General features: G+C 42.2%; 1 protein-coding gene across 6 annotated transcripts in view; it reads left to right on the top strand.

Moving 5' to 3' along the window:
• Positions 1 to 16,862, top strand: part of LOC113500354 (CLIP-associating protein) — a 50,014-nt gene that overhangs the window by 15,381 nt on the left and 17,771 nt on the right. For 2 of the 6 annotated variants that reach the window (XM_026881114.1, XM_026881113.1), the window contains exons 2-17: positions 1,407 to 1,542; positions 2,030 to 2,221; positions 4,312 to 4,412; positions 6,368 to 6,544; positions 7,068 to 7,192; positions 7,557 to 7,670; positions 8,422 to 8,541; positions 9,420 to 9,518; positions 10,080 to 10,261; positions 10,572 to 10,694; positions 11,053 to 11,172; positions 11,747 to 11,874; positions 12,443 to 12,571; positions 13,654 to 13,790; positions 14,269 to 14,316; positions 16,056 to 16,184. In XM_026881114.1, coding sequence (XP_026736915.1) covers positions 2,030 to 2,221; positions 4,312 to 4,412; positions 6,368 to 6,544; positions 7,068 to 7,192; positions 7,557 to 7,670; positions 8,422 to 8,541; positions 9,420 to 9,518; positions 10,080 to 10,261; positions 10,572 to 10,694; positions 11,053 to 11,172; positions 11,747 to 11,874; positions 12,443 to 12,571; positions 13,654 to 13,790; positions 14,269 to 14,316; positions 16,056 to 16,184 — 1,924 coding nt within the window. In that variant the 5' untranslated portion in view covers positions 1,407 to 1,542. Of the gene's footprint in view, positions 1 to 1,406; positions 1,543 to 2,029; positions 2,222 to 4,311; positions 4,413 to 6,367; positions 6,545 to 6,734; positions 6,753 to 6,897; positions 6,961 to 7,067; positions 7,193 to 7,556; positions 7,671 to 8,421; positions 8,542 to 9,419; positions 9,519 to 10,079; positions 10,262 to 10,571; positions 10,695 to 11,052; positions 11,173 to 11,746; positions 11,875 to 12,442; positions 12,572 to 13,653; positions 13,791 to 14,268; positions 14,317 to 16,055; positions 16,185 to 16,862 lie in introns of those variants that run through there. The other 4 variants (XM_026881115.1, XM_026881116.1, XM_026881117.1 and 1 more) reach the window with 4 other exon arrangements.

Below are 16,862 nucleotides of genomic sequence, written 5' to 3'. Positions count from 1 at the left end.
TACATTTTTCTGAACCCAAAGTAAGTTGCTAAAGCACTTGTGTTATGGTATTCAGATACAACGAAGGTACCACAAACACTCAGACCCGAGACAATGTAGAAATGTGAATTTTTACATTGATCCGACCGGGGATCGAACCCGGGAGTTCAAAGCTAGCGACACCTTGAAACCGTGCGTTCGCCACTCGACCACAGAGGTCGTCAAATTATATTATAATACAAATGAATAAATTCTAAAATATTATATTAATGTTATTGAACAACTATTAATATAACTAATAATCTTGTTGTCGTGTATCTCTGCGTGGGTGTCGAATTTGGATCGATACGCATGTTTCTAACATTCGATCAACCTTCAGTCTTCGTCGGTTAAAAACTATGCCGTCCTACATGACTTGAAGCGAAGGCTAAGAAATATACAAAAAAAACTGTTTCTAATCATGGTAATGAGTATAATTCTTTATTATTTTATACGCAGAAAGAACTGCGAAGAGGGACAGACATTTGCAATAATATACCCAAAATAAATAATTCAAAAAAAAATGCTTTCTAATAGGCCGTTTTTCACTTTTAAAACTTTACTATAAAGACTCCTGTAAAGTTTGACACCGCATACAATTATGCAATACACAATGCAAAGCTATATTATTGGTATTTTATTGCAAATAAGTAAAGCTTGCAAAAAACTGTCCAATTAGCCAAGTGATGTTTATGCATTCATAAACGTCAATAACTAACTCTCAAATGTATGGAAATGTCATTTCGTTAGAAGTTTCCTCGACTCTCACAATAAAGAATTTGATCCTCCTGTCGTGGAGGTTTCACAAACATTAAACCACATGCACAAGAGACCCCTTTTTTGTTTTGTGAAGGCGGGGAAATCCTCATGGACACCCACTCCTTCGGGGGAGGAAATGGGTAGTGTCAGACTCTTACTGACTAAACCCGAACCGCCGTGCTACGTCATCCGCGTTTTTGTGTCGGCGTATGGCGATGCGTTGCAATCATACATCCACAAGACACCCTAACTTAGGATAAACATTCGTGGATCATACAAATGTTTGTCCATAAAGATCCGACCCGCGACACGTCACTCTCAATGGGTTTATCGTGACGGACTCGACGAACTAAATTTAATTCCATAGCGCCTTTTTTTAATCCCTAGCAAATCATCAAAATTATGAACATACACCATTTCCTCTGATCTTTAATACTTAAAAACAAAATCGATGTTAAGTTTTACTTCATTAAAACTTGAATTATTTTTTTAAGCTCCATTTCAATCTTTCAACGAATAATTTTAACAATGAAATCTTGGTCTTTTAAAGTCCAGCAAACCCGAAAACAATTTAAACGCAATCTCGCAGCATTTTACCCCAAATCTAACCGAAAGAATCTTCTTTTCAGTTGACAAGTGATGTGTGCATAACTACAACTGCGAGTGTCGACCTATACAGCTCGGTGATGAGATGATATTACTCGGCACGGACTGCACACTCCGCGCCGATACACGCTAGTCACAGCACCTGGACAGGACCACACGGTAACTATGGTTTTTAGAGGACGTACTAGCTGTTGCCGGCAGTCCTGACCCCGAAAAATGATGCAACATAAATATGTATATTTATATATTTACCACCCTAATAGTAGGATATATCATCATCCTCGCAGTTTTCTGCACTTTTTTGGGGTCGGCTGCCAGCCCAATGGGATGCTAAGTACCAGTGCTTTACAAGGAACAACTGCTGTGTATGAGGAGGTAAATCCTCAACCTGGGCAACACTTGGGCAACTCGATACTCCTTAGACTGGTTGTCCGACTTTCTAGCTTCTGACTATCCGTAATGATTGTTAAAGATTTATCAATAATAGCGTGCCTCCCTGTCACAAATGGTCACCCATCCACACAGTCGGTGTGGATGGTATCAAGAGAAGATCTTTGATCGACCGCAACCTGTGATTTCAAAAACTACAGCAACTTTACTGCTACATATTCATATAAATAATGTTTGTATCACGTTGTCCCGCTAGATGGCGCACTACCCACAGCCGGGCAGCCTGGAGGCGGCGCTCCCGCTGACCAGCCGGCCGGACCTGCGCCTCCGCCAGCAGCTGGGCGAGCAGCTGACCGCGCTGGTGCGCCGCGAGCCCGACATCCCGCACGACCTCGCCGCACATCTCGTCGACTCCATGATCGTGTGGCTCAACGGCGGGAACTTTAAGGTGACCAACACTTTGACTATGAAATTAAACTACTTTTACGGATAGATTTTAGTTCCCGACGTTTCGACACCTTAGCAGGTATCATGGTCACGGGCAGACTGAGATGGCGTTCGTCTTGACAGAAGATGTTGCTCGTTCTACCTTCATATTTTAACTAATTATTTGCGGTCCGACCTACGCAGTATGAGCTCACTGTGTCTTGATGTTTTGCATGTCTTGCAGCGCTGCTCTTGGGTTTGGCCTTGAGTAAACCTAAGAAACCACTAAGACTTTGAGTGCACGGATAGCCGAGTGGTTGAGGTCACCACGCTAAACCCACTGAGCGCGACGTGTCGCGGTTCCGATCCCCGCGTAGTACAATCATTTGTGTGACCCACGAATGCTTGTTCCGTCAGTTTGGGTGACTTTGCGCATGTGATTTGTATGTTTGAAAAACCTACCGCGACACAAGGATTAAATTCCTTAATGCGGGAGTCGTTTTAAAAACAAAAACTACAGAAACAAAAATATAGGTAATAACAGTAAGATACGGTATAAGTAATAGGCGTGTCATAAGATGTAAAATCCCTCCAGAAGGGAGAAAGGAGTACAATATAATAAAAATATCATCACTAATAGGATGGACAACTGGGTATAAAAAAAAATATTCAGCCCATAAGTTAGATTATAGTAAAAAAATATTAGACTCGTATTTTCTCCTTTAAGAATAAAAAAATTACAAAGATAACTGCTTTAAGTATTTCTACTTTCCTCCAAAATAAAAAATAAAACAAGTCCTAACCAAAAACCTTCCTAAACTTTAAGACAGTATAAATCTTGTGTATCACTACAAAGATTGTCACAGCACATGCGCGGGCGCAGGCGCTCTGTATCATGCACACTCTGATTACTATATGTATGGCATTACCGTTTTACATTCGCGCTTCATTGCCTCCGCGGACCTATTCTGTGCATTGTAGTTTTAATCTGAAGATTTTTATTAAGATGTATTTTAAACATTACCTTACCTTAAATTTTTCTATTATTTTTTCTTTTGAAGGCTTTTAAAAAATGGTCTATTCAAAGCTGAGTGTGTTTTTTGTGGTCTTTCTGGCTTTAAATCTTAAGATATTTGTAACGAAATTTTATAAGGTAACTAGCTGTCCCGGCGAACTACATACCGCCTAACAGTCGATGATAACAATGCAGACAAAAATACATTTTCTTTTGCAATTTTTCCATATTTTATCACCGTTTAAACCTTCCCTTGACTCCTACGAATATTTCAAGAGTAAAAAAAGCCAAATCGGTTCAGCCGTTCTCGAATTTTAGCCAGACTAACGAACAGCAATTCATTTTTATATATACATAAAAAATAACAGAGATTATATTATTTAAATGAAACTCAAATGCACTTAACTGCATATATAAGTCATTCAGAATACTAACGTGTTGAGTATCACACACGGTCAGTATGCTGCAGGCGGCGCCGCGGCGCGCACCTAGCATCTATAGTCTTTGCATAGTTCGATATTGACCTAGACCTATTTTAAAGTCAGTTTGGAGTGCTTTTTTGGTCTAAGTTTTGGACTAAAGTTGGTATATTTGAGTACAAGTAAAAGTGCAGTCGATGTTCCTTTAGTAAAACAGGGTGAATATAAATGTTTATTTTTGTCTCGTGTGATTTGTTGTTTTTGAACTGTGTACTTAGAAGTTGTTGTGTCTGGAGATTTTTTATTCAAAATTTTGCTAAAAAGTAGAACTTTTTAAAACGTCAAAGAATCATATTACTAGCTCTTGTCCTCGGGCCCGCCCGCTACAAACCTCAGGGAACTTAAAATAAGGATGAAAATTAACCTATGTGTTAATCCTGGTTATAAACTATCTGTGTCCGTTTCGTCCAAATCGGGTTAATGGTTACATACAAATACATACATACATACAAACTTTCGCGACTATAATACCTATTAGTAGGATAATACCTATTAGTTGGATAGATAGCAGCCCTTTCACCGCCTTCTAAGTGCTCTAGCTGTTAAAAACGAACAGCGCAACATGCTCCACATCATCATCGCAACAGCATCCATTCTAACGTGCTATATTATTCGCAGGTTGCTCAAAACGCATTGGAGGTGCTGACCGCGCTTGCCGAGCGCATGGGAACCGAGTTCACACACTTCGTGCCCACCGTGCTACCACACATTATAGACAGGTAATCTATACGCATATTAAGTGGTGTCAGTATCCCACTGCTGGGCAAAGGCCTTATGCATGTAGACTTGGTGTATTTGTACATGTGACTTGTGAAACACACGAAACAAGGGTTAAATTCCTTCAAACGGGAGTCGTTTTACCAGAATAAAAACACGGAATACTTACTTAGACCCTTAGCTAAGCGACCCGTAATATGTCTTGACCTCTAATATGCGCCATAATACCCGATCTTTGGTCACTCCTCGCCAGTCATCGTCTGCCTGAAGATTGGACTCGACTGTATCACTCCAGAAATATCTGGGTCCGCCAACAGGGCGTCTACCTGTCATTCAAACTTTAACTTAGCTGTGAATAATCTGATATAGACTTATTAGTACTAGTATTTTTGTGGTTTGAAGACGAATAAACATATGTTTTGGCGAAAATGTTGTTTTATGTAAGCTTTATTTCTATGTATTTTTGATGGGCTTTCTGCCACTTGAAAAAAGTATTGTTTAAATATTATCAGCTATTGGATATCCAATCAAATAAACAATTCCTCTTCTCCCACAAATGTTGGTTCTGGGTGGGACTCGAAGAGGCGACTTCTTGTTTAATAGAGAGTTTCCCACAGATAACCTTAACTTTAAAAAAAAACCATTTTCATTTACCAATTCCTCCATCTTAAAAAATAACCATTGCCACGTTGACAGACCATATCCTTATATTCACTTATATATCTACCCTATTCCCTAACTAAAATATCTCATTCTAAAAAGAACATCTCTGATTTACCGACACTTTAAGCCCAGTTCCAAATATAAAACACACCTTAAAAATACCATCTCCATTCGTTTATTCCTCTGCCTTAGAAAATCATTGTCAAGTTCGACATGTCATCTCCATACATCTATCGACCCATCCTGACCTTAGCTTCCCGCTCCACAGCACAAGGGCTCGGCAGATCATAAATACGTCTCAAGACAAACAGACAAACAGGATGTCGCACAATACGCTATTGTTAGCCGGCCATCCAGAACAATACATAGTTAAATATAATTAATTGTGATGTATTATAGATGGTATTTGAGCGATGCGAGTTCCTTCCTTTTTCTATATGAGTGAGGAATTTTATCTGACTGGTCTGTTGGTTGACTGCCTAACCAAAGGATCTGACTTCGATTCGACTGCTGGCAAATATGTGTGATAATTTTTATGGTAACTATCGTGAGAATGATCCATTGTTTAAATGATTCGTTTTGATTTCCATCCCCTTGGAAAATATGTGTGATAGTTTTTATAGTTACTATCGTGAGAATGATTCTTTATGATGCAACGGTCTACTCACGCGTATTTATCAGGATTGTCCGACTAGTTTTGGACTCAGCCGGAGTCCTTAATCATGAGTTGAAGTGGCGAAGTGGAGTTGAACAGGTGTGATAAGCTTAGGAGTTTGTTCCGTCGTTACTGAGGTTAGGTGTTATTTTTCTATTCAGGCATAGTACAGGCACTGCCTATGGAGTGTCGTGAGTGTGAAAAATATAATAATACTATCTCATCTGGTGTGGATAAATACCCGAGAGTTTGAGGTCACCTAACCAAACCCACTATGCGCGGCGTGTCGCGGCTTCTATCCCCGCGTAAGACAAGCTTTTGTTTGGTCCACGAATGCTTGTCCTAAGACTCGGTGTCTTTATGCATTTGTGAAACACCCCGCCACACAAGGACCTAGTTTTCAGCTGAGCGTTGTGACTCCAATACCGCATGCATTCCCCCCCCACCCCTTGCCATCTTGAAGGTCGTTAGTGAGATGTTATCAGCAGCTTGTGAGACGCAGATACTCTCAAGTTAGACAACATAGCGACACCGCACCAACTGACGCGAAGCCGCAGTAATAGTGCGTGTAGAAAGAGATTTAGGCGCTTGTGTTCATTTGAGAGCTATGGTTTTAAGAGTAATATTCCTTGCCCACAGATTAGCAGACACAAAGGAAGCAGTCCGGCACACGGCCCGAACGTGCGTGACGTCGTTAGCCGCGTACCGAGCAGTGAACTGCCGCGCGCTGCTCGCCCGCCTCGCGCCCGCACTGCAGCACAAGGCGCCGCACGCGCGGGAGGAGGCCCTGCGCTGCGTGCAGGCGCTACTGGAACAGTAAGAGCTAGTGTAGCCGACAGTGACGTCACCAGCCCCCCTCCCCCCTGCCCCCGCCTCGCGCGGGAGGAGGCCCTGCGCTGCGTGCAGGCGCTACTGGAACAGTAAGAGCTAGTGTAGCCGACAGTGACGTCACCGGCCCCCCTCCCCCCTGCCCCCGCCTCGCGCGGGAGGAGGCCCTGCGCTGCGTGCAGGCGCTACTGGAACAGTAAGAGCTAGTGTAGCCGACAGTGACGTCACCAGCCCCCCTCCCCCCTGCCCCCGCCTCGCGCGGGAGGAGGCCCTGCGCTGCGTGCAGGCGCTACTGGAACAGTAAGAGCTAGTGTAGCCGACAGTGACGTCACCGGCCCCCCTCCCCCCTGCCCCCGCCTCGCGCGGGAGGAGGCCCTGCGCTGCGTGCAGGCGCTACTGGAACAGTAAGAGCTAGTGTAGCCGACAGTGACGTCACCGGCCCCCCTCCCCCCTGCCCCCGCGCCCGCATACCTTGACAACAAGTAGTATACACGATGCTGTCCCTCCACAGTCACGGCGCCACAGAGCTGCAGCTGCGCGCGGCGGTCCCGAACCTGGCCGCGCTGGTGGGGGACCCCAGCAGCGGGGTGCGGGACGCCGCCATGCAGCTGCTCGTCGACGTCTACAGACATGTTGGTGAGTACAGACATACCGGCAAACATACACAACCTCACTAAGACATAACATACAAAGGCAAAAATACATACAGAACGCATGAGACCCCCTAAAAAGCCACACATTCACGTAAAAACTTACACACACCATCACACACTGGCTCAATCATAAACACATAGACTCAGTCTCATACGATTGGTTGCCGGTGGTCATACTAATGTGCTGTGTGTTACGCCTGTGGCATAAAACATACAATCTGACAACTTCTTCTAGGTCCTTTTTCGGTACATGACACTTAAACACACACATACGCATCCTCAATGAACACACATTATCTCACGTACCCCTAATTCATCGTCCAATATATTTGTTCTTATTAATACAGGTGAAAGATTAAGACAAGACTTAAGAAAGAAGGAACTGTTACCGCCGCAGAAGTTCGCCCTTCTCGAGCAGAAGTTCGACGAGGCGAGGGAGGCGGGACTCATGCTGCCTACCGGTGAGTTGTAGACATACTACAGATAGTTATTCAAAAATATAGCTATACTTCTATACTATTACTAATATATAAAGCTGAAGAGTTTGTTTGTTTGTTTGAACGCGCTAATCTCAGGAACTACTGGTTTAAATTGAAAAAAAATTGTGTTGAATAGACCATCCCTCGAGGAAGGTCTTAGGCTACATACCATCACGCTGCGACTAATAAGAGCAAAGATACAATGGAAAATGTAGAAGAAACAGGAAAATTATCTTCGAAGGCTTTCGTTGCATGCGCTGCGATAACGGCTCAAGATACCTAAAAAACATGTATAAAATAATAAAAAAAAAACTTACAAATACGAAAAAAGTTTGGACTCTAAAAACTTAACCTTGAGCCAAACTTAAATATAATTCGTCATTGGGTTACTGTCGGGCTTTTGAATTATAAATTGCTAATTAAGAAGTAATCACACCAAACGTATATTAGCAGGAACAATATATTTGGAAATGGATTATAGATAACTCCAGTCGTTGGCCACAGGCCCGTCCGCTACAAATAAAAAATGACCCCACGGGAACATATATTGGGATAAAAACTATCTTTTATGATATTAATCCTGATTATAAACTATCATTGAGCGCGTGAGTGATTTTAGTGCCTGTTGCGTGAAAGCGAAACAAACATCCATACATACAAACTTTCGTGTTTATACTATTAGTGGGATTCCACAAAACACTTCAAAATGATAAGTTTCATATTTCTGTCACAGCAACATCAGCGCCAACGACAGACGAGCCGGACTTCGTAGCCCGCACTGTGAAGCGAACCATGACCATCCCCACGTCAGCGCGATCCCGGGACGGCGACAGTTCCGGGGCTTCCACGCCAGGTACGTCACTGCTCATGCAGACTAGAGTCGAACAACACTATCACTTTCATCCCTAATTCAATAATGATACTATTAAACTCACATATAAGCCCAGGGTATATACCTTAGATCTGTTCAGTCCGTCAGATAGATACACAAAAAAAATTTCATTTTATCAATTTTAAAAAAACAATTTAGGTATTCATTATTTTTTGGGAATCTTTGTAACGGACTGAACAGTTTCCTTTGTCACATACTCTATTAAAAGGACGGAATGATACCATACCACACCATATACCTGCTGATGTACACTCGATAAACATAACCAACTTTCTGGTGCAGTCGGATAAAAGATATCAGTTATGATAGCTCTTAAACAGAGACAGAAATTAACAAACCCTCAATTGAATCAAATTTAAGAAGAATGATTCAATACAGTTTGATTGTTTCCAAGGGATTTACTCATTTGCTCACTTCTGGGTCGGTAAACCATACAAAGATACTCATATCTGTCATTACACTATCGAACTAATTACTTTAAAACCTTCAATAGATCTTTTTTTCTGTTGGGAACTTATCTAGGTGTCATCTTCATCCTAGCCGTTTCCCATCTATGTTGGGGTTGCCTTCGAATACGCACAAAAAGTAAAGATGCTACTATTTACAGTATTAGGAAACATCATAGAAAAAAAAACTAAAACAAAAACATTTCATCCATTTATAAGACCGCTATCACACTGACCTTTCTCGAAGCAGCGAAAACTGACAGTCAGGTAGCGACCTTATAAAATCACTCTATATAAAATACTAACTGCAACTTTTCTTCCACCATGTTCATCCGGCGTCATCAATAACTGCGTTAAACTCGTTATAACCGACTAAAACACCGGCCATGTTAGCCTGTGACGCGCCCAAGAGAACGATAGCCGGCCTGTACAGCTTGCCATCGGCGAATAGGAAACCGCCGCCGCCGGCCAAGCTCACGAGCGCAGGGAGTGGTAAGTGCCAAGTGTTTGATTTAGACGACGTTGGAAAAGGAGTTTGTTGTTTTGTTATTGTCGATTTCGTACCGAAAAGCCTCAAATTGTATCGAGAAATGAGTGACCTGTGACTCATGAACTTACTCTAACAGGGACGTTGATAACATCTCATCTCTGCTGCATGCAGTTGACTTTCATTCATCCCTTTCGTCGTCTAGCACTTAGATCCACACAGGACGGCAGGTCTGATTATGGTCCTGTAGATCTTCCCCTTAAGTTTAGGAGTAGGGAGGAGTAGTCCTCATCAGCAAGAAATGCCAGAATAGATACCACAGGGATAACTAGCTTCTGGCAGCCAAGCCTTCATAGCGACCTTTCTTTTTGATCCTTCGATGTCGGCTTTTCCCCATCATGGCGAAGCAAAAGCCACCAAGCGTTGGATTGTTCAACCCGCAAAAGGGAACGTAAGCTGAATATTGGAAAGGAATGTGTTATATGACTTGTGTAAAAACCCTATTTTAGAGCTATTTGCATACAAAACTGTTTGCAATTGTCGTAATGTGTGTAACTGTGGCGTAGTATCGAGTGGCATGGGCGCAGGCGGCGAGGCGGGCGCGGTGTCGTGCGAGGCGTTCGAGGCGGCGTTCGCGAGCGCCGCGCCCGCCGCCGTGTACGGGCCGCGCGGCCTCGACGACCTGTGTCGCCACGCCGCCGCGCTGCTGGGCGACCGCGCCGCCGACTGGGAGAAGCGGGTCGACGCGGTGAGGACGCCCACACTCACACCCACACCCACACATACACACACTGACACACTCACACACTCACATACACATACACATACACACTCACTCACAGAGTTACACACATACACAGAGTTATACACAGACATCCACATACATGCTCTTATTCCATTCAAATTCACTACGTACGTAGTAAGTTCGAACCAAGTTGGACATTCGTAGCATACCGAATCTTGAACCGTAAAGCACGCAAGAGTTAAATAACTTATTGAAAAACCGATAATAAAAATAAATGTGACAAAAAATCCTAATAACACCCGTCTACCTACAGCTAAAGAAGATTCGCTCCCTGCTCACGGCGAACGCTCACCAGCAGTACCCGAGCGAGTTCGCCGCGCATCTCAAAGACCTGTCCGTGCCTTTCCTCGTCGTCATCAAGGATCTGAGGAGTCAGGTGAGTGGAACTTGCGTGGGTTGCTAGAGGATTAGTGGGTTTAATTCAATTTCATATTAACAAGCATTGGACAAATACTGGGCTTACTGCGATCGGAGCCGCGCCGAACTCCCTTACTGTGCGTTTGGCGTTTACTAGGAAAAATCCGATAAAACGAGGATGGAAAACCTTTTATCGGATGCGAAATTATCAATTGATTCCTTCCGCTTTGGGATGAGCAGAACCGAGTGTCAAACTCCTACCGACTAAAACCCACACATGTTCCTTCCTTTGCTTCCTACGTGTACCGGGGCCACGGTAACCCGCTGCCCCGGCAGGCGGATGGCAACACCACCAATACATATCACTGTTTGTTCAGGTTGTCCGCGAGGCCTGCATCACAATCGCCCACATGGCCAAGGTCCTCCGCAACAAGATCGACCAGTTCAGTCTCTACATCATGCAGGAACTCATCAACCTTATACAGAACGCCGCCAAGGTATGTGCAGACTGTCTTATGTAGCCCACTGCTGGGCAAAGGTCTTTATCTTACATTGTTTTACTGTATGTTGCCCAAGGTTTTATTCGCACACAGTAAGTAAATAAAACAGACTTATAGGAAAATATGCGAGTGTATGTAAGTATGAGTGTTTGTGCGTATGTTTCTTCTCTCCTCATGCTCAAACGGGTTGATATATTACTATGAAATTATAGAAGTAAGTAACTGACACTTCACATACACCCAGGTGAAGCTGCGAGTGAAGACTAAGTCGTATAGGGTTATGTTAATTTGCAACGACCAGCCAAATTCTAGCAATTGACGAGCGAAAAAAATGTATATCGAATATAAATATCAATTCATAACGGATGGGATAGTATATCAAAAGTGCATTTCAAGATGTTCCAAATAGTTATGACCTAATTACTCATTATCAGATGAATAAACTAATGCTTGATGATTTATCTATGCTTTCAATATTTTTATTCAGAATTATCTGGAAAAAAAGTGTCTGATTTTACAAATATATAAAGAAAGAATGATAATAATCAATAATATATATGTAAAATGTTAGGTTGTATCATCAGCGGGCACGGTGTGCGTCCGCTACATAGTCTCGTACGTGCACTCGCCGCGGCTGCTGCCCGTCATCGTCACCAACCTCACCACCAACAAGTCCAAGGAGATCCGCTCCACGCTCAGGTAACACCAGCGTCATCATCATCATCTGCATCATCAGCAGTAACATCATCAGCAGCCTTTAGCCTTCAGCCTTGAAACAAGTATCATCATCGTAGCCTTTTCTCAACTTATGATAATAAAATATACGATTTATAAATACAAATTTTCTGTAAATATACTTACAATATCAAATATAGCTGTTTTCCGCGGTTTCACCTGCGTGAATACGTAGGTCCCGGTCCCGGTGCCTTTGTATTGTAGGGAGTGGAGATGGATCCAACAAATCAATACCGTAACGACAGGATTACTGAATATGGTGGTTAAATATTATTAATGTTTTTAATTCTCCGCGCAATTTTTTATTTTTTTCTTTTCATATGAAGGAAATATGTCCTTGACAATAACAAATATAATCAAAATAATTAGCTAAATCTGTCCAGCCGTTCAAACGTGATGCCGTGACCAAGGGAAATAGGATATTAATCATAAAGTACAGTAAAGTGTTCCATTCGCGTTCTTATAAATTGTCACCTCGTTTCATATCATTTCTCCTAATATAATTCATTTCATCACATGTTTCCCCTCGCAGCGAGGTCCTCGTCCTGATGCTGGAGAAGTGGCCCGCGCAGACGATAGAGAAGCAGCAGGCGTCCGTCCGGGACGCGATACGCCGGGCGTGTGTGGACGCTGACAGTACGTGCAGGACGTTCGGCAGGAGGTGAGCAGGACAACTATGAACAACCATAATCTCTTTCCCTAGCAAACGTCACTCCAAGCGACAGACTTACGTGCTGAGTTTTGTCAATTATATGTTCCACATAATTATAAAAACCGTTATAGAAAACATAAACTATTTAATCTCCCATTTTGCAACGTAATATTCCGATCCACCTTCGCAACATTCGCACATGTTGAACATGCTCAACGCGGTCGTAGAGACCTGTGTGCCTGTTTGCTGATGAATGGAAGACGATAATGTTGCTATATGACAGGATCTGTTTTTTTTTCTTTGCTTATATATTATACTAGCTGTTGCCCGCGACTTCGTCCACGTGGTTAGAAGATCTTGAACCGTTTTCGCAGCGCATGCAACGGAAGCCCTCAAAGATGAAGTCAAAGTCAATTTTCCCTGTTTTCTCCACATTTTCCATTGTATCTTCGCTCCTATTAGTCGCAGCGTGATGTTATATAGCCTATAGTTTTTCTTGATAAAAGGTCTATTCAACGAAAAAATATTTTTTTTAATTTGAACCAGTAGTTCCTGAGATTAGCGCGTTCAAACAAACTCTTCAGCTTTATATATTAGTATTGATTTTACTGTCTTAAGCATTTGTTATAAGTCTGAGTGCCTAGTGCATGTCTCTTAAATGTTTGAGACCCCCGCGACACAAGGACACAACTCAGCGCTGAAAATTTAAAAAATGCGATTACCGAAGTTTAACAAATGCCTATGGGTCTGCGTTATGGGATGTTTCGTCTTAAAGAGACCCTACTTACTACTATATTTATACAATTAACTAGCTGTTGCCCGCGACTTCGTCCGCGTGGTTAGAAGATATAAGTTAGGAATTTTTGAACGGAAGCCCTCGAAGATGAATAATTTTCCATTGTATCTTCGCTCCTATTAGTCGCAGCGTGACGGTATATAGCCTTAAGCCTTCGTCGATGGTCTATTCAACACAAAAAGATTTTTTCAATTTGAACAAGTAATTCCTGAGATTAGCGCGTTCAAACATACAAACAAACTTTTCAGCTTTATATATTAGTATAGATATAGATGATTGTGTACTTTGTGTACAGAGCGTACGCGGCCTACAAGCGTCACTTCCCCGAGGACGCGGAGCTGCTGTTCGCGCGCCTGGACGCGGCCGCGCAGAAGCAGATCGAGCGCGAGCGCAGCGTCGGCAGCGTGGACAGTCTGCATCATGTGGGGACCGGTATGTATGCCCAGCGGTGGGGAACACAACCACAAACATCACACTTGCGGGCGCTTCCAGCGATTAATTTCGAAGTTGGTCAATTTTACAAAGAGAACATGATAAAAAGAAAGAAAGAAAGAAATAATGTATTTGCAATGAATATGGATACAAAATAAGGTGTAAACATTGTACATAGTTCCGACATACTTTAAGTTACGGCATGCAAAAGAAAAAAAAATTCTTAACATACAAAAATAAATAAATTACAAAAAAAAACGTTTAAGTTACATTGTATTTTGTAATGATATTAACAAAGTATACGAAAGGTTATGTAACGTTAAAGACTGTCGTCATGATGGTGTACCATGTTGGGATCCGATGTTATGAGGTAATAAATGTAAAACAAAAAACGGACGTACTGAGAACATTCACTTTTTTGTAGTCGGTTGAAAATTAATATGTTTAGCCATATTAATATTTGATGTATTTTTTTCAGAAAGGAGAACGATCACAAGTCCAAGAAGTCCTTCAACCAGTGTGTCAGGTGAGATGATCAAAATAATACTAAATTTATATATGACGGTTTTGTTGTTTGTCGGGGTCTTGTCCGCTCTTACAAGAATCTTCTGACAGGTCATAAAATGGATTAACTAGTTACATATTGCTGATTCGATTTTAATGTGCGGAAAGCCAAATTTCAATCACGATGTTCATTATAGCAGTCGAAGCCACTAATCAGTCGCAACTGAATAAAAAAAAACCTCCTCGTGTTTTAAGTTATTTCTTATTTGTGGCTCTTGACACTTTGCCTGAAGAGTGTTTCAGGCCCCTATAAAAAAAGGCTTGAGTATGAATTCACAAGACCAAAACACCAAACAAAAAGTTTTAAAATCCTTGAAAAAATTTCACCTTATACCCATGTGAATGTAGCGAAATGACCAAGCCACATATTTTGACTAAGGTGTAGAGTTTGTGAAGTTAGGCCTTGTAGAGTTAGGGCGTGTAGTGTTAGAAGCTTGGCTCTACACGAGATCTGATAACTTTTTGACAGTGCGAGTCATATGGGCTCGTCTTAGCATCATTTTACATGAAATAGTTTTTGGTGGGATAAAATTCAGTGGTAGCAACTTAATAATAATATGTCAGTTTATAATTGTTATCAATTCATTTTTTTTTAAGTAGCAAGATTTTAGATATATATTTAGGTATATATATAGTTGTGAAGCCATGTTGACGTGTATTGTTGCCCCCCTCGCCCGGGAGCAGCATCCACGGAGAGCCTGGTGTCGGGCTGCGCGCGCGCGGGCTCGCTGCGCCGCCGCCGCGCCTCGCACGAGCGCCCGCCCGCCTCGCACATACCCGTCGCACTGCGCGACGGTACTCGCGGACAGAGATACAGATACAGACATACACACACTCACAAATACAGACAGGGACACACATATGACTCAGAAATAGAGTGAGGGACAGACACACATGTACACTTTATAGGGTTTCGTAGTGAAAGGCGTATGTTCCGCTGTCTGTCTTTACGTTCGTTCACCAAGCTCTATGTGATGGCTCGATAGGACACCTATTATTTCATGTCTAATCTAGTCTCAAACTAAGCAAAGCTTGTAGGATGAGAACTAGACAAGTGATAGACGTAGAAAACGCAGACTCAGATAAACACACAAACATTTGTCAATCAAAAATCAACTTGGGTGGAAATCGAAAAACCGTCAGTTATAACAGTCACGGCCACGAAGCATTAAACAATAGGCCATTTACATTTTTAGTGCCTTACTAAACACAGAAGCTGTGAGGACTATTTCTTAAATTCACACAATATTCGAAAAATGGATACGTGCCTCGGGATCAAACTCGAGACCTTTGACTTGAAGGACTGCCAAGTCAAATACCTGACCACTCTTCACATATATGTAATACAAATAGACACAAAACATGAAACTTCTTAGTCTCAACTGCATGTCTAGCACACATAGAATTAACTTTATCGTACAAAAACAATAAGCCACTGCTTTTTTGTAAACACCATGTTATTTTTCAGTTTGCCTGCCGTATACTAGATAAAAGTTTTATTTTATTAAATCATGTCTTATATTTCGGTATAGCAAATAGGTCACTGCTTTTTCCTAAACACATTTTAATTTCAGTTCGCCTGCCGTATACTTAATTAAACTTTTATTTTATTAAAAAAGTCTTAGTTTTAACTTATTTTTAATTTGCAAGCTTTACCGACCCCACATAAGCAACATACTCACCTATATATGATCTCACCAGATCGTTCCCCGGGCGGCGTGTCGGCCCGCTCCGTGTCCGCGCTGGACGCGGCGGCGGCGCAGCGCGCGCGGGCGAGGGCGCTCTACTCGCACATGAGCCGGAACAAGATACCGCCCACCGCCAGCCTGCGTGAGTATACTGCCACTTGTGTGTCTGTGTGTGTGTGTGCGTGTGTGTAGGGCAGGGTTTCAAGTAAATGTGTAGACGGTTGCTGAATTTAGGTTGGCTTTTTTGTGGTTAAGTAGGTAATGGGTTACAACCGAACACTTTTATAATAATAATTCTATATTGACGACCTCCGTGGTCGAGTGGCGTACGCACCGGTTTCAAGGTGTTGTTAGCTCTGAGGTCCCGGGTTCGATCCCCGGTCGGGTCAATGTAAAAAAATCACATTTCTACATTGTCTCGGGTCTGGGTGTTTGTGGTACCTTCGTTGTATCTGAATTCCATAACACAAGTGCTTTAGCAACTTACTTTGGGTTCAGAACAATGTATGTGATGTTGTCCGCATAATTTATTTATTATATTTATTTATTTGCGTATGTAAAACGTAGGTACATACGAGTTGGCCGGTATAAATTAGTGCCATATACATTTTGTCCTTTCGTGACATGAGAATGTTTGAACAAATAATTTAAACACCATACATTTTAACTGTACTGAAGCACCGCTGTTTGCCCGACTTAAGGTCTGTTATTAGACTGTTTCTCAGGAAGAGATGATGTATAATACATATTTCTGTTACCGCTTTAACTAAAAAATAAAGATTGGAGTTAAGCAACATTTGTCCATCATCGACCTAGCCTT

The sequence above is a fragment of the Trichoplusia ni genome, chromosome 13 (genome assembly GCF_003590095.1).
Source record: "Trichoplusia ni isolate ovarian cell line Hi5 chromosome 13, tn1, whole genome shotgun sequence".
In the NCBI taxonomy this organism is placed as follows: domain Eukaryota; kingdom Metazoa; phylum Arthropoda; class Insecta; order Lepidoptera; family Noctuidae; genus Trichoplusia; species Trichoplusia ni.
The sequence above is the reverse complement of the archived record's forward strand: the minus strand, read 5'-3'. Positions and strand labels throughout refer to the sequence as shown.